Source organism: Odocoileus virginianus, chromosome 5 (assembly GCF_023699985.2).
Source record: "Odocoileus virginianus isolate 20LAN1187 ecotype Illinois chromosome 5, Ovbor_1.2, whole genome shotgun sequence".
NCBI lineage: Eukaryota > Metazoa > Chordata > Mammalia > Artiodactyla > Cervidae > Odocoileus > Odocoileus virginianus.
In genome coordinates, this window is record NC_069678.1 from 1,020,494 (window position 1) to 1,046,468 (window position 25,975).

The 25,975-nt window shown below is 42.4% G+C and overlaps 1 protein-coding gene across 1 annotated transcript; it reads left to right on the plus strand.

Annotated features, from left to right (window-relative positions):
- Positions 1–3,261: 3,261 nt before the first annotated feature.
- Positions 3,262–23,183, plus strand: CD160 (CD160 molecule). The gene is given in 6 exon segments (XM_070467119.1): positions 3,262–3,343; positions 14,282–14,415; positions 15,190–15,221; positions 15,223–15,404; positions 22,614–22,688; positions 22,691–23,183. Coding segments are annotated over 6 exon segments (600 nt in total). The 3' UTR covers positions 22,786–23,183.
- Positions 23,184–25,975: the final 2,792 nt, after the last annotated feature.

Genomic DNA, 25,975 nt, shown 5'->3' on the forward strand with positions numbered 1-25,975 from the left:
CCTCTTCTCAGAAGCCCGTCAGATTAAAGATGATCCCATCTGATATGCCATAAGGTGGTATACAGTCTTTATGCCCCCAGCTACAGGAGTGCTGAAATCCTACCCTCAGCAGTGAATCCCTTGCTAAACAGCATCGTTTTCCTTTCCCCTAGATCAGCCTGGAAATCTTCTGAAGGACAAAATGTTAAGTCCCTGATTCAAAGACTTGGGCATCAGGAGGCCTGGGATTCCTAGGGGCTGTAGGAAGGCAGATGTCACAAAATGCAGGAGGCTAGTTTCCTCGACTCCTTTGGCCAAAGACAGAGCTCGGCAGCAGCCTTATAACAGAGCTCAGGACTGGGACTCACACCTGCCTCTTGCGGGGCAGCTGTCAAAAGGTAATAAGCAGAGAAAGATGGGGATCTGTAGCTTCAAAGCCACGTGCTGTGTGACTTTGCTGTCTAAGAGGCAGGGAACTGCAGAAAGGAGCTGTCTTCCTATTTGCTCACACAGCACAGTGTGGCTTTGTGGTGACAGTGAGCTGTGACTGCAGCCATTTCTGTCACCAGGCTGCTGTATTCTGAAAAAACCTGGTATATCGCCATATGGCTCAGCAGGTGGAGCAGGTGGCGGTGTTCAGGCTGCCGAGCCAGCAGTTCTGCAGGAGGGAGGCCTGGCTGCAAAGGAACTGGTGTCCTCTGTGACCAGGAAGAGGTAAGACACTCTCCTGAACACCAGTGACTTAGGCAGACAGATTTTTTTCTGCCTTCAGTTTAGAACTTGAGGTCATTATTCCCAGTAAGCCATTCACTACAGACTGGAAATTAGGATTGAAACTGTGAGAGGCATTGCTCCCAGAGCCTGCCTTGTCATCCTAATACCTACACCCCCAAAGCTGCCACACCATCCCCATAAAAAACAGCTCTGACTCTCTCCTCATGATGTTACCAAGGACTCTGGGCAAGAGGCCAATAGATACAGAGGCAGGGGGTGGGGACTGAAATGCCTACACAGCTTTGCTCTAAATGCCCTCTGGCCCTGAAGTTTGGTTTCCTTCCAGAAAACTATTGGCTGTACCAAAGGGGTCAGTTCACCCTTCCCCAGGGAAGACGCCGGGTCTCCCACCAGGCCCATGAAGCCAGGAGAGGCAGAGGCCAAGACAGAGAAAAAAAGTAAACCCCTTTTCTCTGTCAGCCTCTGACATGCTTCTTCACATGGCCTGTTGCCCAGGTCGCTCTCACAGCAGTCACAAAGCAAGTGTAAGCCCCAGGTCAGACCCAGGATCAGAGTGATCTCCCCAGCCAACACCCCACACACAGTAAGAGCCCCATGAGGAGGCAGCCAGGGGAGCTTCAAGGGGAAATGTGACAGAATAACAAATTTTTCCTTATGTGCAGATGTGGCCTCAGGCATTTCATTGCCAAAAAGTCTGATGGGGTCAAGTGAAATGTGGAAATTAGCCATAAAAGCTAAAGTGATCTTTGGCGGCAGTGAGTATACTAGCCTCCAACTATGCTGAGGCCAATGGCAGGTCTGAGCTCCATGCACACTTGACAAGGGAACTTTACAAACCAGACCGTTTGGAGGAGAGTAACAAAAATGAAGGAAATATTGACTGTGCCATAAGGAATAGGTGAAGAAACAAAGGATATTTACCCCAGAAAGCAGAAATGTTAGCTAAAATGATTAACTTTCTTTAGTGATTTGATGAGATCCCACATAGAGAAGGGTTTCCCTGGTGGCTCAGACAGTAAAGAATCCACCTGCAATGTGGGAGACCTGGGTTCAATCCCTGGGTTAGGAAGATACCTTGCAGAAGGAAATGGCAATCCACTCCAGTATTCTTGCCTGGAGAATCCCCATGGACAGAGGTGCCTGGTGGGCTACAGTCGATCAGGTCACAAAGAGTCAGACATGACTGAGACTGAGCGCATACACACATGGAGAAGGAAATCCGGGTAATGCTAAAACTCAACATTTGTTGACTACTTACTATGTGCCAAAAAACAAGCTAATTATTTTATACACATTTTATCATTTACTCTAAACATCTTATTTAGATATTTTAGAAACCTATTATTTCCATTCTACAGATCAGGAAAATTCAGAAAAGCTGAGAGACCTGCCCAAGTTCACATACCTAGTGGGAGAGTAAGGAGATGAGCCCAGGCCTGTGACTCAACCACCATCCACAGACATGTTCTGTGTGGCACTTTCAGCAGAATTAGGAGCAATGGTTGGGTGGAAGTAAAAGGAAGGCAGTTCTGAAGGCAACAGAAGGGAGAATTTTCAAACAACTGGAGGGTTCAACAAAGAATAGTGGGTGGGAGCTGTGAGTGGTCATGAGCCACACACAACTAGAGATAAAAGCTGAGGATTCAAGAAGTATTAAATAACACAGTTGTCAAGAATTTCAGCAACAGCAGCACCTGGGGACTTATTAGGAGCCCAGATCCTTGGACTCCACTGCAACCCTAATGAATCAGAAACTTAATGGCTGGGCCCAGACATGTGTATTTTACCAAACCATCCAGGTGATTCTGATACACACTCAATTTTGAGAACCACTGACAAGAAAGCTTCTACACCCTGCCAGGGACTGGACTAGATGACTGTGTTCATCCCTTCCATCTCTAAGACCTCACAGTTCTACAAAAGTGAGATACAAGTATGATTTAACAACTAACCAGATTTTCTTTTAACATGGAGCACTTTATAGAAATATCTTGGAAACAGTATATCAGCCTTTAAATTGTGTGATTGGACTCAGGTACCTCAGACATGTGAAGGCTGACAAGATAAATATCTGGGAGACTGTGGGCAACGGGGCTGCCCCTCGAGCCAGCAAGCAACCTACGTTCTAGCCACCTCAGCCACTTCACTGGTTTCCAAACAAGCCCCAAGTGTCCCCGCTCCTTGTTCATTCCTATTGTTCTTCTATCTGAAAAGCACTTACCTTTTGAAATCGTCTCTTCTTTAAAAGCTCAGTTCAAATGTCACCGTTCATGAAAGTGCCCAGCAGTATCTGGTGCGCGGGTTAGTCCCTCTTCCCGCTTTCCTTCCTGGTGTCCTCTCACTTCTGGGTGACTTGCAGCACCTGGAGAAGTCGGTCGGCTCTGGCTCCCAGAGGTGGGGCCTCAGCAGAGTGTGTTCTCCTGAGAGGACGCCGGCACTCAGGCACATCAGCCCCCCAGTGCCTACCATACAATGATGCTCAGTGCGGAGGGATCAGAAGCAGCACCTTAGGAAAATGACTTAGGCGACTATTTACAAGATGCACAGATGCCGCCTCACTGTGAGAAACAAGCCTTCTATGATTCAGTCTCTAGCCCTGAGGCCTCTGCAGAACTTGGAGGTTTTCGCAGTAACCAGTGGAATGCATATCTATGCTGCTGGGGCTCAGGGGGCCCGCCTTCATGAATCTACAGCCCTGTTATGTTCAGCTCCTCTTTGTGTTCATAACAATCTTTGTTATATAATCCCTGGATGATGAGAAATGCTGAATGCCCTCAGAGCCAACCTTCTAAGTACCCCACAGAGACAAGCATGGACAAATCTCCTTTTTAGGGAACCAGGAGGTCACAAATTTGACCACTATTGTAAGGACAGCAAAGAAGGATACCGGGTTACCAGATACCAGGTCCAATTTAAGAGTTTATGTCAGCAGGGTCAGGTGTCCTGTGGGCCGTGGTGGACTGGCCTTGTGACCAGGATGCTGGTGAGAGACATGGAAAGGGGATGGAAGACCCCCCTTCTCAACAAGGGTTTCTATACCACAGGCTCCTGAAATTGACTCATTCAGAATACTGAAAGCTGAATACTTCGATGGAATAACAAGATGTTCCTGATGTATGTCTTACCTGACAATGCCCAGACAATGGTTTCCTTGTCCATTGAAAGGACCTCAAACTCCAGAAGTCCTGTTACTATTTGGGGGTGGGGCACAGAGTACCACAAAAGAGGAATTCCCTGTCCACACAAGTGGAGAGGGACTCTGGTCATTAAAAAAACTTCCCCCAACCCAGTTAGGGCCCCTGGGTAGCCCAGCACTGGTTGGTGATCACGGTAGAGTTTGCTGCAGAGCCAGGGGACTTCCTGTCATGCTGGCTCCCTTCTGGCACAGGGCCTGGCCCAGTCTTGCAGAGGTTAGAGTTTCTCGTTCTCAGACCAAGGCTCTCTCTACCAAAGTACACAATCTAGAGTTTAGGAATAATCGCCGCAGTCTCCCCGGCCATCAACAACCAAGGAGGAACAGAACAGAATAGAAATGGGTGAGGGGGTCATGAGTGAAGAAATAAGGTCAGTCGCCCACCCCCTCACCTCTACATATAGGACCATTTGACTGCCATCACCCCTCATCACCCTTGCTCCCCCAGCCTCCCTGCATCACTCCTGGCCCATCTTCCCCTTCATCCTGAAGCAGCTCTGTTCTCTGTCCTGTGCTGTGCTTAGTCACTCAGTCATGTTGGACTCTTTGCAATCCTATGGACTGTAGCCCACCAGGCTCCTCTGTCCATGGAATTCTCCAGGCAAGAATACTGGAGTGGGTTGCCATGCCCTCCTCCAGGGGATCTTCCCAACCCAGGGATCGAACCCAGGTGTCCCACATTGCAGGTGGTTTCTTTACCATCTGAGGCAAGACCCAGTAATTAGACTGATTGTGGAATGTGGCCAAGGAATGAGCCCAGGACAGGAAGGCGTTGTCTGGAGAGTCAAACGGCAGACTCAGGATTTTTGGAGTCAGAAGTAGGCCCACATAGATTAACAGGCCCACCTGGAAAGTAAAAAGTAAAAGCATAGAGAATAAAGACATAAAAATGCCATCACTTAGTCAGGGTCAGGATGCACCCACGAGTCAATTTTTGGCACCTTCACAGCTGAGGGAAAAGAAAGAATAACCTGGTAAGGGCCTTCCTTCCCAGAGGAGATTGACCCCAGATCCCAATGTCTTTATCAGGACCTCAGTGTCCTTCTCCTAAACAAGTCTTCTCTCAAGAAAAGACTAGGCACCTTACTTTATACTTGAGGGCACATTTTGTCCTTATATCTTCAAGATATTAAGATATTCTAATTTCAGTCTTATCCTTATAGTAAACTACCAAGTGAAAAATCTTTGTCCCTCAAGGTGAAGAAAATAGAGTGTTTTTTCTCAGCCTTTTCAGCACCTTAGTCTATTTCTAACACACACACACACACACACAAAAGACAGAGGAAAAAGAGAAAGTGGTAGAGAAGGAGGCAGAGGAGACAGAGAAGAAAAGATTTCACAGGGGGAGTGGAGGAGGAGGAGAAAAGCAGAAAGACCCGTGACTGCTAATAAAGAACTCATTCTCTGGCGTTAAAAGACCATATATACCAGTAATGAGGGCACCAGCAATGACAGAAGAGGGGGATGGGGCTTCAACAAAAATGAAGAGTAAGTTGAGGGTTGAGAGCTCAAAGAGCTTTCACCAGAGCCCCCAGCCTGAGAGCAGGAAAGAACTTCTGTCCTAAGGTTAAGAGGCCCACTGGGGACCTGGGGCCTGGGAGCGGGGATGGGACAGTAGACAGGACTGGTCAGGCAAGGACAGGCTTCCAGTGAGGTCCCTGGGAAGCCCCATGTCTTGAAATGTTCTTTGCCCTCAAGAGCCTGGGAAGAGAAGTGACCCTCACGCCCACGAAGCCTTAGTGCTCAATCTTCCCCAGGAGGCATTCAGGGGTACACCCTGTCCTGACAATTTCCTCAAACGGGAAGGAACCACACTGTGTGTGCATGGGAGGGAGAGCCAGGTGAACTCCTTGAAGTAACTGTACCTGACAAAGTCTAAATTGCTTATGCAGTTCTAAGTCCTCCAGGCTCCTTTCTTCTGTTCAGTCTTGAGGAATGAATGAAAAAGGGTCATTCTTATCAATAAAAAGGAGATAGTTAGCAGAGGAAAGTTACCAAGGCTTGAATCAATTCTCCTCTGGATCCCAAGCCTAGCCTGGGAAAAGACACTAGGCTCCATGGAGCTTAGAGCTGGCCCTGTGAGGTGCCTTGAGGGGAGCTCACATCCCAGATGTAGGCTCTGGGGGTGATGCAAACAAGGGAGGCTTTGGCCACTGGCATGTTTCTGGCAGAGTAAACCTGGAAATTCCGGGGTGAAGATATTGGTTTGGAGATAGTTCTCCCCAGGTTGCAGAGTTATGCACTTTAGTGGGAAGACCCTTCACCTAGGAATCAGGAGACCTGGTTGCCTCAGTTTCCCCACAGACAAAATAAGGAGCCAGTCCTGCAGGACCTTTTAACTGGGGAGTGCTTGGATTCACTCATGAGATCGTGAATTAGGAAGAAATGTTACATCTTTATCTTCACCAGTCTCTAGTTAAAAGTTAGCATTTGCTTTCATTATGAATGTAGGCAACAAACCACATTAGAATTCGCCATCAATAGAAATTACAGTTATTTACAAATCTCTTTAGAGTTGTTGTAGATTTTTTAATATGTCATACATGCTCATCACTTCTGTGAAATTACAATTGTTTATTTAGACTGATGCTACTTCTAAAGAAACCCATACATCACTCTATCACACATTCTTCTAATGTTTGGACAACTGTTTTTATATAATTTGTTTCCTTTGTTATTCTATATATTTTATGAATTTTTAAATGTTATTTTGTGAAGAAGATCCACAGGCTTCACCAGACAACAGAAGTGTTGATAACGCATTTATGTTAAGGTCGAGAAGCCCTGCTCTAGTGTGTTGAGAGGGGTCAGAGTAGGAGGCCTGAGAAAGCAGACAAGTGATCCAAGAGTCTCCTGACTGAACTTTGGCTGACTGACAACCCTGCCTCTACCCTAAGGAAGTTGTGGTGACTGATGAAATCCTGTCTCTGAGTCTCAAGCATTTTTTTCAATGTTGTGGGAGATCTGCAAACAGAGGTGTTTGTGTGTATTGCTAACCTTCCAGCTCCTCTGAGAGGCTAGGTCTGGGCTTTGGGAGAGGAGAGAATGGAGTCTCTTCCTTACAATCTTGTCCCCACCAGTAACAGTCCACATGTCCCAGAAAACCTCGGGTACAGCTTCACGTGCCATTTAAGCATCACATGCCCATGATGCAGCTTGAAACACAAGAGGAATGTGAGCCTGATTTAGGAACGTGCCTTCCATCACAGGAAGCTTGCATCTGAAACCAGGACTCAGGCGTCTCCCATTTGAAAAGGTCAGGGAAAGGAGTCCATGCCCTCTGGCTGCGGCTGAGGTCACTCCATATGGAGAGTCCACAGGCTCTAGGCAGCCAAGGGAGTTCAGGAAACCCCGGGAAAAGGCCAAAATGTGAGGGTGCCAGTTGGTGCCAGCCTAGTCAGCATCCATGTATTTGCCCGTTCTGCTCTATGAGGGAGATAAGACTTGTCCCCACACATGTGGTGGACCCAGAATGTCCCCAAACTTCCCGCCCCACCACTTTTCCTGCTATTTAGTGCCAGCTGCAACTCTAGTACAGGCTGTAACCCCAGGACCCATCAGGCCCGTAATTGCATATCCCTACCCTAGACCTCTGCTTCTAGTTTAGGTTTTCCTGGGTGAACCCGCAAGCTCCACCCCGCGCCCGGCTCAAGGGGCCAAAGCCTGGGCTCAGGAAGGCTCCAAGAAGGCAGCGCCCTCTAGTGGTCAGAGTGCAGAACCAGCAGGGCTCTGCCTGCATCACACGAGGATGCTCACAAGCACCAAGGTGACTTATTCCAAGAGCATCCTTGTCCCGTGGACCCCGCCTACCCACAGCCCTCCATAACAGCCCATGACAGACTTACACGCTCTGCTCCAGCTCGGCCCTAGGCACCACGAAGCCCGGCGACTCTTGTATCACCTCCGGCAAGCCTGCCAGACTTGTCTGCCGCTCTCTTCTTGGAAGCATTCCCTGCACTGCCCCCTCCTGTCCCGCTGCACCAGTCCCTTAGGGAACGTGCCTGGAAAAGGGATATGACCTCATATCTCGCAGCTAGCTAGTGCAAAGCCAGGTTGTTTATTCATTAAGTCCTGTCGGACTCTTTTGCAACCTCATGGAGGGTAGCCTCCCAGGCTCCCCTGTCCGTGGGAGGGGAGGGGACAGTATTCTCCCTGTCACAGGCAAGAATACTGCAGCAGGTTGCCATTTTCTTCTCCAGGGGATCTTCCCAACCCAGGGATCGAACCTGTGTCTCCTGCATTGGCAGGCAGGTTCTCTACCACTGAGTCATGAGGAAAGCCGAATGCAGAGCCAGGTCTGGAAGTCAAATCTCCCCCAGTCTACTCACCACCCATAAGGCACCAGCAAACATCTATCAAGGCCTAATTCCACTGTCACCTTGAAGCCTTTCCAGATCCCTCATCTAGAATTTCTCCATCCCTATTCCTCGATACACTTTACAACCTTATTATTGTTATCAGTCCCTTGTGTTGCAGCTGTTCCTGAATGGCTGGATGGGTGGGAGAAAAGAAGCAAAGAAAATTCCAAGAGAAAGACCTCATAACTTAGGAGTTAGAATCCTTGCTCCCCTACTTAGAAGCTGTGATTTTAAAGTGGTCACAGTGCCTCTCTAAGCCTCCATGCACTTTAGCTCAAATGACAAATTTTTAAATAACCATAATACCTCAGTGTTTGATAAGAACCAAACACAGGTCTTCCCTGGTGGTCTAAGAGGCTAAGAATCCACCTGCCAATGCATGGGGCATGGGTTCAACTCCTGGTTCAAGAAGATTCCACAGGCTGCAGAGCAACTAAGCCCCTTCACTACAACTACCAAAGTCTGTACACCCTAGAGCCGGTGCTCAGCAACAAGAGAAGCCACCAGAAGGAGAAGCCCACACATCACAACTAGAGAAAGCCCACATGAAGCAACGAAGACCCAGCACAGCCAAAACTTTTAAAATTCTTTAAATGTAAAGTTAACAAAAAAGAACTAAACACAGTCATGTATGTGTATGTGCCTGAGACACTGTAAATTGTCTCAAATGTGAGGAACCATTAAAAACATAATCATGGTTAGCATTTTTTGAGCCCTTACTCTATGCCAGGTGCTATAATATATGGTTTACACAGGTTGCTTTGTTTAACTCACACAACAAATCTGGGAAGAGAATATTATTATCACCATCTTATAGATAAATAAACTGATTTTCAGAAAGGTTTAAAAACCTGCCCAACATTATACAGCTAATAATTGTCCAAGCTAGATCACAAACCTATCCTAATTCTACAGGCTGCATTTAACCACTAAAATAGTTTGTCCTTGTATTTTAGTTCTTTCTGTGTCCTATGTTGCCTGACACATCATAGGTGTTCAGGTTTGTCAAAGATATTCATTTATTAAAGACTTAGTGTAGTGCCTGTCCCAGGAGCCTAAGAAACTTGTCACACAAGTAAATTTTGGAATCAAGAGTTGGACACAAGCTGCTGGACTTAACCACATCCTTTGGTGGAATCACTGCAGTCCTTTTTATCTTTCTTTTCCAATCAGATAATGCTTGGTAATGAGACCCAACAGGCTTTCTTGGTGGCTCAGTAGTAAAGAATCCACCTGCAAGGCAGGCCCAGCTTTGATCCCTGGGTTCAGGAAGATCCTCTCCAGAAGCGAATGACTACCCACTCCAGTATTCTTGCCTGGAGAATTCTATGGACAGAGGAGCCTGGTAGACTATAGTCCACAGGGTCCCAAAGAGTCATAAGTGAATGACTGACAACATTACATTGTTAACATCCTGCTGAATTGGTTTGTTATTTTTTTCTTTTGTATTTCCAGGTGAATATTTAGTAATTTCACATGAATAAGTGAGATTGGTCTGTAGACCTTTATATGTTTTCTTTTAGGATTAGAAAGTGAAAAGTGAAGTGTTAGTCACTCAGTTGTGTCCAGCTCTCTGCAATACCATGGATTGTAGCCTGCAAGGCTCCTCTATCCATGGAATCCTCCAGGCAAGAATACTGGAATGGGTTGCCATTTCCTTCTCCAGGGGATATTCACCACCCAGGAATCAAACCCAGGTCTCCTGCATTACAGGTGGATTCTTTACTGTCTAAGCCACCAAGGAAGGTATTAGTAAAAAGAAATCAGATTTCTTCCTTCTTCTATGCTGCCAATTTGAATAGCATCAGAATCCAAAGTCGTGCTTTCTGAAAAGATAGTACCAAATAATACTCTCAATTTTTCCTATGGTTATTTGGCCTTTTAGGTTTTTTCTTTCTTTTTGACTCAGTTTTGGTTATTTGTATTTTATAGAAATTTATTTCTGTTTTTCTAACTTGTCAGCATACAATGCTAGAAAAATACCCTTTATAATTTTTAATTCCTTTGATATTTATGATTATTTTTTATTCCTAATTTTTACTTTTTCCTTTTATTCAACTAGTTTATTTTATTGTGTTCCCCACCCCCATAGGGACATGGTCTGAAATTTGAAGGATAATTAAGAGTTTACAGGCAAAGAAAGAAATGAAAATATCTCTGGAGAAGTAAACATTATGGACAGAAATATGCAGCTGTAAAATAGCTTCGGGGTATTGAAGGGGACGACAGAGGATGGGATGGTTGGATGGCATCATGGACTCAATGGACATGAGTTTGGGTAAACTCCAGAAGTTGGTGATGGACAGGGAGGCCTGGTGTGCTGCAGTCCATGGGGTTGCCAAGAGTCAGACATGACTGAGTGACTGAACTAAACTGAACTCGGCTACAACATCATGATAAGGGTAGGACACTGAGCAGGTACTAGACTTGGAAGAAATCTCACCAGTGAGTATTATTTCACTGTCACCTCATTTTTTCAGCATACCCTCAAGAGCCAAAGACCTGATGGGAACATCCTATTAGTCCAATTCCATCTTTCAGAGGGTGGGGAAAAGGTGTATCTGGTCTTTTGGGCTCCTGGAAGGAAATCAGGGTTCTGCCTTCTACCAACACTCTCACAGGGAGATAATGAGGGAGAAAGGAGGAGCAGCTGGTTCCATCAAAAGATACTATTGAGTAGCCACAAGAATGACAAATACCCACCACATGGAGTCACTGAAATCTTTCAATTGGGGAGAAAGTCAGGTTCAAATCTGTGTGTTTGTTTTTTCAATATTTAAAAGTAGGCAGCCTCCTCACTTACAAATGAGGAAATAAAGTTCAGGGGAGGACCTCAGACAAGACAAGCAAACAGTCATCAAGAGTTGAAATCAGGAAACCATAAACAACATGAAAAGACAATGTATAGAATGAAAGAAAATATTTGCAAATGATGTGACTGACAAGGGATTCATCTCCAAAATATACAAACAACTCACATCAGTTCAGTTCAGTTCAGTCGTTCGGTTGTGTCCGACTCTGTGACCCCATGAATTGCAGCACGCCAGGCCTCCCTGTCCATCACCAACTCCCGGAGTCTACTCAAACTCATGTCCATCGAGTCGGTGATGCTGTCCAGCCACCTCATCCTCTGTCGTCCCCTTCTCCTCCTGCCCCCAATCCCTCCCAGCATCAGGGTCTTTTCCAATGAGTCAACTCTTTGCATGAGGTGGCCAAAGTATTGAAGTTTCAGCTTCAGCATCAGTCCTTCCAATGAACACTCAGGACTTATCTCCTTTAGGATGGACTGGTTGGATCTCCCTGCAGTCCAAGGGACGCTCAAGAGTCTTCTCCAACACCACAGTTCAAAAGCATCAATTCTTCGGCGCTCTTCTTTACAGTCCCACTTTCACATCCATACATGACCACTGGAAAAACCAAAGCCTTGACTAGACGGACCTTTGTTGGCAAAGTAATGTCTCTGCTTTTTAATATGCTATCTAGGTTGGTCATAACTTTCCTTCCAAGGAGTAAGCGTCTTTCAGTTTCATGGCTGCAGTCACCATCTGCAGTGATTTTGGAGCCCCCCAAAAATAAAGTCTGACACTGCTTCCACTGTCTCCCCATCCATTTCCCATGAGGTGATGGGACCAGATGCCATAGCTCAATATAAAAAACAAACAAAACACCCAATCAAAAAATGGATGGAAAATCTAAATAGACATTTCTCCAAGGAAGACATACAGATGGCCAAAAAGCACATGAAAAGATGCTCAATGTTACTAATTAGTAGAGAAATGCAAATCAAAATCACAATGAGGTATCACCCACACCAGTCAGAATGGTCATCATGAAAAAATCTACAAAAATAAGTGCTGGAGAGGGTGTGGAGTAAAGGGAACCCTCCTACACTGTTGGTGGGAATATAAATTGGTACAATTGCTATGGACAACAGTATGAAAAGTCCTTAAAACATGAAATACTGAACTACCATATGATCCAGTAATCCCACTCCCAGGCATATATCTGCAGAAAAACATACTTCAAAAAGACACATGCAACTCAATGTTCACGGCAGCACTATTTGCAAAAGCCAAGACATGGAAGCAACTTAAATGTCCACTGACAGAGGAGTGGATAGAAGATGTGGTACATATTTACAATGAAATATTACAGTAATTTTAAAAAAACAATGCCATTTGCAGCAGTGCAGATGAATCTGGAGATTGTCATACTGAATGAAGTAAGTCAGACAGATGTCAACCACAAATTGGTACTTGCCATCTACCTCTACAAGGATTAAATCATGTGCTGCTATAGCTGCTGATTTTCAACACCCCCTGAAAAGGGTTCAGGGAGAACAGAAACGAGACACTGTAGACTCAAGGAAAAACTGGTCTTCCTAACTATTTAACAGATAGTAAGATATTTTCAGGAGTCGATTTTATGAGTCCAACTCTTGTATCTTCTCAGATCTAGGAATGCACTAAAATCCTTCATGGTGACAGCTATTCTTCATGACTAGCAGAAACCTTCAGGAGACAAGCAGAAATCTTCCAGAAAAACATGTGCTTGATTGCATGTATTCTCTTCACCAAAATAACTTATTTTCCCTGCCTCTTCCCCCCTGCCTCTTTATAGAGTAGTTCTCAAAGAGCTATCTGAGGTGCAATTTCCTGGGTTGCAGTCCGCATTTTGCCCCAAATAAAGTAAACTCATAACTCTCACAATTGTGTATTTTTTTAAGTCAACACAGAGAAGGACAAATACCATATGATATCACTTGTATGTGGAATCTAAAAATAAAAATGGTACAAATGAACTTTTTTTTTGATGGTTAAAGGCAATTAATAAAGTATTCAATATTTATTCTTGATATCTTAAAAATTCAATAAAATAGAAATAAACATATATTCCTTAACATAATAAAATAGCTAGCACAATGCTTAATAAGGAAACAATTGAAGAATCCCCCATTAAACTAAGGAAAAAGACAGGACTCATTATCACCACTATTATTTAATATCTTCTGAAGATATTAGCCAACACAATTAGATAGGAAAAAGAAATCAGAAATATAAAAACAGAAAATGAAGCAATTATCACTGTTTACACATAAGATGATTATATGACTAGAAAATCCAAGAGAATCAACTGAAAAATTATTAAAAACAATTATAGAATTGAGTAAGAGACAGTAACTGGGTATGAAATTAATATATAATCGTCATTGGTCTTTTAGGTGTGAAAAACACTGAAGAGATAAAAGGTATAATGAATGATAACAAAATTAAAATGACAAACATAAAGGATACAATAGGAAAAACATAACATTTTCAATAGTGACATAAAATATAAAATACTAAGAAATAAACTTAAGAAATGGACAAGACCTTTATTTTAAAACACAAGACTTTTAAAAATGGTAAGGAATATCATGCTCTTGGATGAAATAAAATCAGTGTCACTGGAAGCAACATAGATGTCCATCGACAGAGGAATGGATAAAGAAGATGTCATTTGTATACACAATGGAGTATTATTTAGGCATTAAAAAGGATGAAATAACGCCATTTACAGCAACATGGATGGACCAAGGACATCAACCCTATAGGAGATGAGCAATTTCACAGAAAGGGACAAACAAATGTCTCTTGAACATATAAAATGTGTTTAACATAGGTCATGATAAGATAACTGTAAATTAGAACTGTATGAAGACCATTTCTCACTTCTCAAATTATCATCATGTTGTTGGCATGGGTATGAGGAAGCATTTCATATGTTGCTGGTGGAAAGGTATGCTGGTGCAACCTCTGTGGAGGACAATATGGCAACTTTCCCAAAATTGCAAACGCATATACCCTTTGACCAGCAATGCCATTTCTACAGATTCATCGTTAGCAAAATAATGCATGTACAAGGTAGGGTTTAGGAAACCTACATCAGACTAACTAAGTGAGGTTGCTGCTGGAAGCAGGGAGATGGTCTTGGATCTCTGTCAGGCCTAGTGTAGGAGATCTCCTTGTGCTTTCAGGAAAACCGAGGCCAAGGACACCAGCAGAGCCAACATCTGCTATTACTGGGGCTGCTGACAACATGCAACATGCTGATGGAGAGGCTGCTGTGCCCTACCCATTCTTCTGGCAATTGTGGACATCTAGCTTCATGGTGATCAGAGCCCATCCAAAGATCCCCAGAGCAGAGACAGTCATCAGGGAGAATCCTGAGTTCATGAGGGATGGGACCCATGATTTTTTTTTTTTTTTTTTTTTTCTGGTGGGGAAGAAAAGGACCCATTTTTCATGACACTAATGAAAGGGTGAAAAATACAGTTTATTTTTCTTTTTTTTTAAGAACTAATACTATTGCCCTTCCCATCAGACATCTGCCTCTGCTATATGTTGCAAAAAACCTGGTAATCTGGCCCTTAGGCTCTTATATACTATAAATTTATAAAATCCAGATTTGATATCCAGATACTCCAGTATTTGTCAACTTTAGCAACCATTTAACTACTCTGTGCCTCAGTTTATCTGTAAAATGGGAAAACTAATACCTGTCTCTAGGCCTATACCATAAATATATACAAAAGAACTTTTTAATAGTTAAAGGACCTATAGAAGTTCAAGTTGAAGAATAGAAATAAAATATAAACCACTTCAGAATGAAGAACTGGGATTGCAGACCTACCTCAGATACAGGTATAGTCTGTAGGTTACTCTTCTAACAGAGAGAGTTACTCTTCTATTCAGTGTCTAGGGAGCAGCCCCATCTCTGCCTCAACATTTTTATGTGAGTGGATTTAGTTAACCATGTATATACCTGTCTTTCACGGCTAACACTTTCCTTCCTATTCCAGAATGAATGCACACCCTCAGCTCAACTTCCCAGGAGGGAAAGCAACTGTAAGGCTTAAGAAAGAAGAGACTGAGGTGGGAATAGTGTTTTTTGTGCAAGGACAAGTTTTGAGATTGTTCCCGAGACAAGCTTGAAGCAACTGAGACTTAAATAGGATCCTGGGAGAGATGGTATTAGTGAAGTATCATCTCAGTTGGTGTTCACCATAAACCAAGCCATTCCATTGGACAGTGAGACCTACCAATGTTGTGCCAGAAGCCGCAAGCTGGATATCCACCTTCAGGGCCATTTTTGTCTATGTGAGTCATAGCTAAGCTTCTGATGTCATCCCAATGCCACCAGGTGGAACAGTGAGCAGGGTCCACAGTTAGAGACAGTAGTAGTTATTTCAGATCCTGAAATCTGGCCCTGGTTATTTCCAAGGCAATAACCTTGGAAAAAGAGTCCTTCCCATTACTTAAATCCTTTGCCATCACTCCCATTGGCAAATGCTGCCTTTCCTCAAAGCATGGATACAAAGGTATCTCATTTGGTCTTTAATTTATAAGTGGATAGGTGTCTTGAAGAGCATTTAGTCATAAGAAATAGAAACCTGGACTTACCTATTGGCACAGTGGCTAGGAATCCAGCTGCCAATGCAGGGGACATGGGTTTGATCCTTGGTCCAGGCAGATCCTACATGCTGCAGAGCAACTAAGTCCATGTGCATCAACTACTGAGCCCACAATCTAGAGCCTGCAAGCTGCAACTACTGAGCCTGTGTGCTGCAACCACTGAAGCTGGTGTGCCTAGAGCCTGTGCTTTGCAACAAGAAGCCACAATGAGAAGCCTGTGCACCACAATCAAGAGTAGCCCCCCCCCCCCCCAAAAAAAAAAGAGTAGCCCTGGTCACCACAGCTAGGGAAAGCCCACATGCAGCAACAAAGACCCAGCACAACCAAAAATTTTTGGTTTTTTTTTTTTAAAGAATAAATCTTAAGAATGTTCATCAGAAAAAAAAATCTATTAAAAAAAAGAAATAGAAACCCACTCAAATTGTCACAGATTTGGGGGGCAGGGAATAACAGTAAGTACAGCAAGCCCTCATGAGTTCTGGAATCAGCAACCAGAAAACCAACAGAGCCCGAGCTACTGTCTTAATCTCTTCGGGGTGGCAAGCCCTCTCATCTCTGCACGTTTCCTGCGTGTATGTTCCCCTGCTTTGTTACTACTTTGTGTGCATGTGCACAGTCCTTTCAGTCATGTCCTACTCTTCACGACCCCATGGATCATAGCCAGCCAGGCTCCTCTGTTCATAGATTTTTCCCAACAAGAATACTGGAGTGGGTTGCCAGGCCCTCCTCCAGGGGATCTTCCCAACCCAGGGATGGAACTACCATCTTTTGCACTGCAGGCAGATTCTTTACCACAGAGTCACCAGGCTTTAGCACAGCCTAAATATGGGCACTCCAACTTAAACTTTATATATGACTTCCTCCTATTCCCAGACAAGAGAGCAAGTCTTCAAAACTGTAAATTATGTTCCAGCTAGAATTCTATACCCAACCAAACTACCAGTTAAACATGAGGAAAGAATACTCAGTTTGACACACAATGACTCAAAAAAAAAAGGTGCTTCAGTAAACCAAGAAGGTGAATCAGTACAGCGGATAAAATGGGATCCAGAAAATGAGAAAACTAATATGGGGAAGGGGATAAAGAAATTCTAGAAGGAAAAAGGACCCAAACGAGTAATTAGTTGTGAAGAAAGCAAATGATAGAGGGCTCAGAAAGATCTCTAAGGGGTGAAATGGGATTGACGCATCATCTTTCTGAAGGTCAATGAGAGATCTGATAAAGATATGGATATAGAAAACTCTGCCTGTTTAAGATAATCATCATCTCCAGGGAAAACACGAAATTTCACAAAAGGAAGCACAATTATAGCTCACAATTTGGCTCTGTAATAAGTAACATTTACAGAATTCAAATTATGTAAAAATAAAATTTGTGATATAATGATTTTTGAAAGATGCAGAGAAGGGTAGAGGTTTAAGAGAACTATACCCTCATTTTCTGTAACACAAAGTCAGTAGACAATGTCTAAACTTTATCATCAAGAAGTGGCAGTCTTAGGGCTCTGTGTAGGAATCTGGTAAAACACCTCAAAGAGTTGATAGTGTACATGCCAATAAAATGGAAAACTTGGAAGAAATGGACAAATTCTTAGAAAAGTATAACTTCCCAAAACTGAACCAGGAAGAAATAGAAGATCTTAACAGACCCATCACAAACTCGAAACTGTAATCAGAAATCTTCCAGCAAACAAAAGCCCAGGACCAGATGGCTTCACAGCTGAATTCTAGCAAAAATTTAGAGAAGAGCTAACATCTATCGTACTCAAACTCGTCCGGAAAATTGCAGAAGGTAAACTTCCAAATTCATTCTATAAGGTCACCATCACCCTAATTCCAAAACCAGACAAAGATGCCACAAAAAAAGAAAACTACAGGCCAATATCACTGATGAACATAGATACAAAAATCCTTAACAAAATTCTAGCAAACAGAATCCAACAACATATTAAAAAGATCATACATCATGACCAAGTGGGCTTTATCCCAGGGATGCAAGGATTCTTCGGCATCTGCAAATCAATCAATGTAATACACCACATTAACAAATTGAAAGATACAAACCATATGATTATCTCAATAGATGCAGAAAAAGCCTTTGACAAAATTCAACATCCATTTATGATAAAAACTCTCCAGAAAACAGGAATAGAAGGAACATACCTCAACATAATAAAAGCTATATATATGACAAACCCACAGCAAACATTATCCTCAATGGTGAAAACTGAAAGCATTTCCCCTAAAGTCAGGAACAAGACAAAGGTGCCCACTCTCACCACTACTATTCAACATAGTTTTGGAAGTGTTGGCCACAGCAATCAGAGCAGGAAAAGAAATAAAAGGAAACCAGATAGGAAAAGAAGAAGTAAAACTCTCACTGTTTGCAGATGACATGATCCTCTACATAGAAAACCCTAAAGACTCTACCAGAAAATTACTAGAGCTAATCAATGATATAGTAAACAATAATATAGTAAAGTTGCAGGATATAAAATTAACACACAGAAATCCCTTGCATTCCTATACACTAACAATGAGAAAACAGAAAGAGAAATTAAGGAAACAATACCATTCACCACTGCAACAAAAAGAATAAAATACTTAGGAGTATATCTACCTAAAGAAACAAAAGACCTATATACAGAAAACTATAAAACACTGATGAAAGAAATCAAAGAGGACACAAACAGATGGAGAAATATACCGTGTTCATGGATTGGAAGAATCAATATTGTCAAAATGGCTATACTACCCAAAGCAATCTATAGATTCAATGCAATCCCTATCAAGCTACCAACAGTATTTTTCACAGAACTAGAACAAATAATTTCACAATTTGTGTGGAAATACAAAAAACCTCGAATAGCCAAAGCAATCTTGAGAAAGAAGAATGGAACTGGAGGAATCAACCTGCCTGACTTCAGGCTCTACTACAAAGCCACAGTCATCAAGACAGTATAGTACTGGCACAAAGACAGAAATATAGAATCAATGGAACAAAATAGAAAGCCCAGAGGTAAATCCACGTACCTATGGACACCTTATCTTCAACAAAGGAGGCAAGAATATACAATGGAAAAAAGACAACCTCTTTAACAAGTGGTGCTGGGAAAACTGGTCAACCACTTGTAAAAGAATGAAACTAGAACACTTTCTAACACCATACACAAAAACAAACTCAAAATGGATTAAAGATCTAAATGTAAGACCAGAAACTATAAAACTCCTAGAGGAGAACATAGGCAAAACACTCTCCGATATAAATCACAGCTAGATCCTCTATGACCCACCTCCCAGAATATTGGAAATAAAAGCAAAAATAAACAAATGGGACCTAATGAAACTTAAAAGCTTTTGCACAACAAAGGAAACTATAAGCAAGGTGAAAAGACAGCCTTCAGAATGGGAGAAAAGAATAGCAAATGAAGCAAAAGACAAAGGATCAATCTCAAAAATATACAGGCAACCCCTGCAGCTCAATTCCAGAAAAATAAATGACCCAATCAAAAAATGGGCCAAAGATCTAAACAGACATTTCTCCAAAGAAGACATACAGATGGCTAACGAACACATGAAAAGATGCTCAACATCACTCATTATCCAAGAAATGCAAATCAAAACCACAATGAGGTGCCATTACACACCAGTCAGAATGGCTGCTATCCAAAAGTCTACAAGCAATAAATGCTGGAGAGGGTGTGGAGCAAAGGGAACCCTCTTACATTGTTGGTGGGAATGCAAACTAGTACAGCCACTATGGAGAACAGTGTGGAGATTCATTAAAAAACTGAAAATAGAACTGTCATATGACCCAGCAATCCCACTCCTGGGCATACACACCAAGGGAACCAGAACTGAAAGAGACACGTGTACCCCAATGTTCATCGCAGCACTGTTTATAATAGCCAGGATACGGAAGCAACCTAGATGTCCCTTGGCAGACGAATAGATAAGAAAGCTGTGGTACATATACACCATGGAATATTATTCAGCCATTAAAAAGAATACATCTGAATCAGTTCTAATGAGATGGATGAAACTGGAGCCCATTATAGAGAGTGAAGTAAGCCAGAAAGATAAACACCAATACAGTATACTAACACATATATATGGAATTTAGAAAGATGGTAATGATAACCCTATATGCAAGACAGAAAAAGACACACAAAACGTATAGAACAGACTTTTGGACTCTATAGGAGAAGGCGAGGGTGGGATGATCTGAGAGAATAGCATTGAAACATGTCTATTATCAAGTGTGAAACAGATCGCCAGTCCAGGTTGGATGCATAAGACAAGTGTCAGGGCTGGTGCACTGGGATGACCCAGAGGGATGGGATGGGGAGGGAGGTGGGAGGGGGGTTCAGGATGGGGAACACATGTAAATCCATGGCTGATTCATGTCAAAGTATGGCAAAAACCACTACAATATTGTAAAGTAATTAGCCTCCAACTAATAAAAATAAATGAAAAAAAAAAAAAAAAAAAAACTATCAAGTGGTTGTCTCTGGGGATAAAAGCACACTATTATTTTTTATGAACTTTCATATACTATCTTTTTGACTTTAAGAAAAATAGATCTAAATTACACTTCAGTTCAGTTTAGTCGCTCAGCCGTGTCCAACTCTTTGTGACCCCATGAATCGCAGCACGCCAGGCCTCCCTGTCCATCACCAACTCCCGGAGTTTACTCAAACACCTACCCACCCCCAAACAGAATCTACCTACAATGCAGGAGACCTGGGTTTGATTCCTGGAAAGATCCCCTGGAGAAGGGAATGGCAACCCACTTTAGTATCCTTGCCTGGAGAAGTCCATGGACAGAGGAGCCTGGTGGGCTACAGTCCATGGGGTCACAAAGAGTCAGACATGACTGGTTGACTAACACTTCACCCCAAATAAAAACCTATCCCAGAGCCTTTTAACAAATATTTTCATCACCACCTACAGTTACTAGTCAATCCAAATTTTCTACTTCAGCCTAAGGGAATTTGTTTTCCTCCTAGCTTTCTGGTGTCTTCCCATCTGACCTAACCAGCTTAACATTCAGCACTTCCATTCTCTCCCTTATCAAACTTTCATCTCTACTGGCTTCTGTGACTATTTTCTGGTTTTTCTACCTCTCTGGCTGTTCTTTTCTTTCCTCTGCCTGTTTCCTCCTCCCGCCTCTCAAACATGAAAATTCATTCAAGACTCACTCCCCACTCCTTCAGTCCTTTCTACTCTCTCTCCCAATTTCTCATCCACCCTCATGATTTAAACCTGCAACACCCTGCAACTGACCCACAAATCAACTCTAACCTCTTTCCTAAGTTTCAATTTAAAAAATCTATCCTGACAGCTAGACTCCTTGTTCTTGAATGCCCTCCCATTTCCTCACTCAAAATCCTATCTCTGAGACCATATTTTTGTCCATGATTCACAGTCACATCCTTGGTTCCTCCTTTTTCTCTTCCCCTATCTGGTCAGTAAGTACTAGTTCTTTCCCACATTCATTTCTTTCTTTCCAAAGGTGTTTTCCAGGTCTTCAACATCTCACAGTTAGTATAGTCTCCTAAGTGGTAAACCTCAGATCTCAAATCTGCCCATGTCTTTTTCAATATTTAACCTCCCACACCTACCTCAGGGCCTGGCACTGAGCTACTGCCTAATAAATAGTCCATCATCTCTAAATACGATCTCTACCTCTAATCCATACTGCCACCAGACATCTAAAATGTAAATCTGTACAAACTACACACCATTCAGAGTTTTGATGGCTTTTCACTGTCATGCAGCAGTGAATTAGTTTAGCCTGGCCCTGGAGGTGCTCTAAGAAATTTCATTCTACTACTTAAGTGAATACTGTTCTGGTTAATCTCTCTAATGGAAACTCCCCTTTTATTCATCTGAACAGACTGATTGCATATTCCAGGCACAGTGCTAAGCCTTGGAGAATAGAATGGGAGTATACGGCTCAGAGGTTAAAGCGTCTGCCTGCAATGTGGGAGACCTGGGTTCCACCTCTGGGTTGGGAAGATCCCCTGGAGCAGGAAATGGCAACCCACTCCAGTATTCTTGCCTGGAGAATCCCATGGATGAAGGAGCCTGGTAGGCTACTGTCCACGAGGTTGCAAAGAGTTGGACACAACTGAGTGACTTCACTTCACTTCACTTCACTACTCCTTAAGTATCTCTATTAATACTTGTGATGGTTCTCCTTAAGATAGAGTCTTTCTCATCCTCAGCATACTTAAGTACTACAGTCAGTAAATATGGATGCTCACCAAATGTGGAAATAAGGTTCTTTTTGGAAGGTGAAATAAGGCCAAAGAGGTAACAGATAATACCAATAAACAATGTCTACCATGTACTGAGTGTTTACTGTGTGCCAGGCATTGTGCTGATATATTATTTCATTTAATTTTCATGGCCTTTTGAGGTAGGCAGTATTCTTGTCATGTGACAGATCAAACTCAAAGGTAATCTGTGTTAAGTTCACTCAGCTAGTAAAGAGTGGTAAATAAAAATCCAGACCTATTAAAAAATCCAAGATTTTAACTTAGACTAAACTGCTTGACTCACTCCAGAACATGGTTTTCAAATGAGATTTGGGGACACTCAAATCTAAGGTAACTAAGCTATTTTAGCTGTCTCTCTGGCCTTTAGAGTTCCTTCAAGGTAGGCCGATTTGCATCCCCACTGTGACACACATAGATTCTATATTTATGTACTGTTGCTTAAATACGTCATCATCACCACCCACAAACGTTAAAAAATACTTATGTGGGCAACTAATTATACTGAGAGGTATCCTTGGAGATCATGAAAAAGATGTCCTGAGATTATGCAAAAGGAGGTATTAATTTTCAAAACTTTCTCCTGATCCACTGATTCTCTTCTGAACTGCAGTAATGGTACTGAAACACAGAGGACACCCTGAGTTTGGCCACAGTAAATGTGTTCTCAGCTCAGGTTTCCTGAGAGAACAGTCTGGATGATGCTGTTCACCAGCCTGGTGACCCTTCAAGGTATGTTCAGAAGGGCCTTAAGTGCCACAAGAAATGAGGGTGCTATACCTTGAACATCTTGACTCCCCTCCAGGAGATGAGTGGAAAGGAAGTCCAGAATGGGACAGTGAAATGCTCCCCAGGCCCTGGCTGTCCACAAGACAGTATGAGGGCAAAACTGGTCCAAATGGACTAGTGACTTCATACTAACTAGGAGAGGTAGATTAATCAGACTTTCCATTGGGTAGGAGGTCACACCTATGAGAGAAAGCCTGTGGGAGAGGCAAGCAAACATCCCTAACTTACTGGATGAACAGAAGGCTACAAGTTGAGGCAACAGATGTCTGGCTACAGTGTGAAGATAAGAAAGGCAAGAAACAGACTTGGTCTGGAGGTGGGCTTTAAACAATGCAGCTCTTAAGCAAAGGATGATGGCCAGTCTGAGTACATAAAACACTTGTAGTTGAGTCCTCTGAGCATCAACGTAAATCAATTTTCCCTATTAAATAAAAAAAGACACTGGAATTTACAATGGTTTACCATTTCATGTCTGCATAATCGGCAACTGATACAGGTTTTTGCCTCTCTTTGACATTCTTAATTTCAAGCCTATTGAGGCCTTCCTCAATAGAAAGTAATACTTTCTTACTTTAAGTATTACCTACAGTAAGTAATACTTTCCAAGTGCCACCAGAATGCAAGCTCTATAAATATGGTAAGGTCTTTGTCTTTTTTACCCCAACAAAAAAAACAGTATCAGGCACATAACAGGCTCTTAGTAAATTTGTTTAAAGAATCTGTATGATGGGCTAGGCTTTACAAGGTGCTTCTAACCTTTCAGGTAAAGATTCCCTGATTACTCACCAGCAAATATGTATAAAGAGGTTAAAGGTTGCCCCAGGGCACAGGAATTAATACAGGACTGTCTCACTCTAAAATCTGTGCACTCAGTGATCACCTACTACATGCTAAGCAATTTCTCTTTCAACTCCATCACCACTCTCCCCATTCTGAGACTGCCTCCTCCCATTTCCAGAAGCAGGACCACCTAACACTCTTACTTCACCCCTTAAGCTAAACTATCAAAAGAAAACAAAGACTTAATCTGTGCTCCTTGGCAAGCATCTGCCAAATGTAAGCCTATGCCAGTTTTCAGGAGGAAACTGATGAATATCATGCAGTCTGACCCTTCAGACATAATTCTTTATTGACTCCAAATCCTCTCAGGTGGCTATTTCATTGACAAAATAAATTTTAATTATTCATACAGATTAAAAACTTTAAAGAGGAAATTTGGTTTAGCCATACAACCTACTATCATTTATTACTACCTCCGACTCCTAAGTTATGCTAGAGGAAAAAAAATCTCTACACTCTTTTCCTTTTTTCCAGCCAGGTGAAGAGAATGAACTTTGACAGTTCATCCCTTTAATCCCTCTCCCAACTCAAGACTCAGCAGAACTATGGATGTGGTAGTGTTCAGTAAAACAAAAACACACATTTTCTCAGACCCAGAGAAATGACTAGGTCAGGTTACCATGCATACAAGTGACAAAAATGAGGGAACTTTCCTGGATCTCTATGCCTCCTGCAGTTCATGAAGCCAATTTCAGTAAGTGTCCCTGTCCTTTCACTGTGCCAGGCATTCATTGCAATACATGGAAAACATACCTTGAAATTGAATGGCATCTATTTCTTCTTTCATTGTCCTACCTTCCAGCAAGGAGAGATCAAAGGTAGGCTTCTTCTCCACTTCCATCAGGATCATGCAGATTTCACAAGATCACAATTGCAACTTTAAGCAGTAAGACACAACACATGTTAAGACTTTCTTCCCTCCTTTCTTTGTCCATTCCCTCCAGTCATAAGGGTCTATCAAACACACATCCCAGGATGAAGTAGATCAGGTATTTTGTTGCTATCCTTAAGTTTGTAGCATAATACAAACCTTCCTTTTTCTTTCTACAGCTTTGTAAGCTTTGTGCCAGAAGAAATTTTTTTTAAAAGCTACAGCAAGAGAAAACTGACTTTCTTTAGCTTGGTATCTTTCACATCACAGTATGCAGAGAAGGAAATAACTGGGAAAAGGTGAAGAGAGGCTAAGTATGCCAAGAATATGGGAAATATAAGATGGGCAAGTAAATGTATTCCTTCATCTCCCCTCCTCACTGCCAGAACAAAGCTAACTTTCTTCCTACCTCGGGCACCAGTAAACAGTGCAGCTCTCACAAAAGCAGTTGGTGTACAGTTCTCACTCAAATACTGGCTAAGTATGTTGTGTTTTTGTACCCTGGAAGAGCTTTTCCTCTATGCCTTCTGAACAAAGTCAAATAAACCAGCAAGTCAAACAAAATGAGAACACCAATGTTTTTGGAAGAAATTTTATTTCACACTTCCCTTAAGGGAAGGTGGACGAAACAAGCAAACACAGTTAGGATAGGAAAAGAACACCAGACTCAGTAACTGACTTGGCAGAAAATGAGGAAACAAAGAGACCTTGGTGTTGAACAGCATCCATGTAGTGGTGCTGGGGAAAGAGAAAGATTTATTTGTGTAGGCCAGGTGCACCACAGATCCTAATTGTCCAGCTTCAATGAAGTATACTTGTCAACCTCGCTGATCATCTCTCTTTTTAAATAAACATCAAAGCAGTATTTGCAGCCTTTTCTTTTCTCCCTAAGTTCACAAATCCTCTTGTCTCTCTTTGGACAGATAACCTCTTATCATAGTTAAGCAGAGAGGTGGGGGCAGGATATTCCTGATAGGAGGAACTAACTATATGAATAAAGAGGTGGGAACACAATTCAACCGGGGCTAAATGGCAAACCATCAAAGGGAAACAGACACCTTACCTGTGATCCTTGGCCAGGACCTGCAAAATGGGAGAGCTGAAGTTTATAGGAACAGAGGGAGAAAGGCTGAAAACAGATGGGTTAAGACCTTTATTAGTGAACCTCAAACTAAGGATTTTGGATTTTGTTGTCTCATGGAGGTAAAAAGACTAGGCATGAAGTCAAAAGGCCTGAATTCAAATTCTGACTCCGTAACATACAAGCTACGTGTCTACGTGTCCTTGGGCAAATGAAGTTTTGAGATACTATTTCTAACTATTTGTATCTACTTATCTGTAAAATGGCATATTTCTTTTTTTTTTTTTTTTAATCTTGAGAATCAGTTATCCATTTGAAAATCAACTTTTTAAATCATTCATCCAGATGACCTCAGAGATTCTTTTTTCTTATTCTAAGATTGTAATTCTGTGGA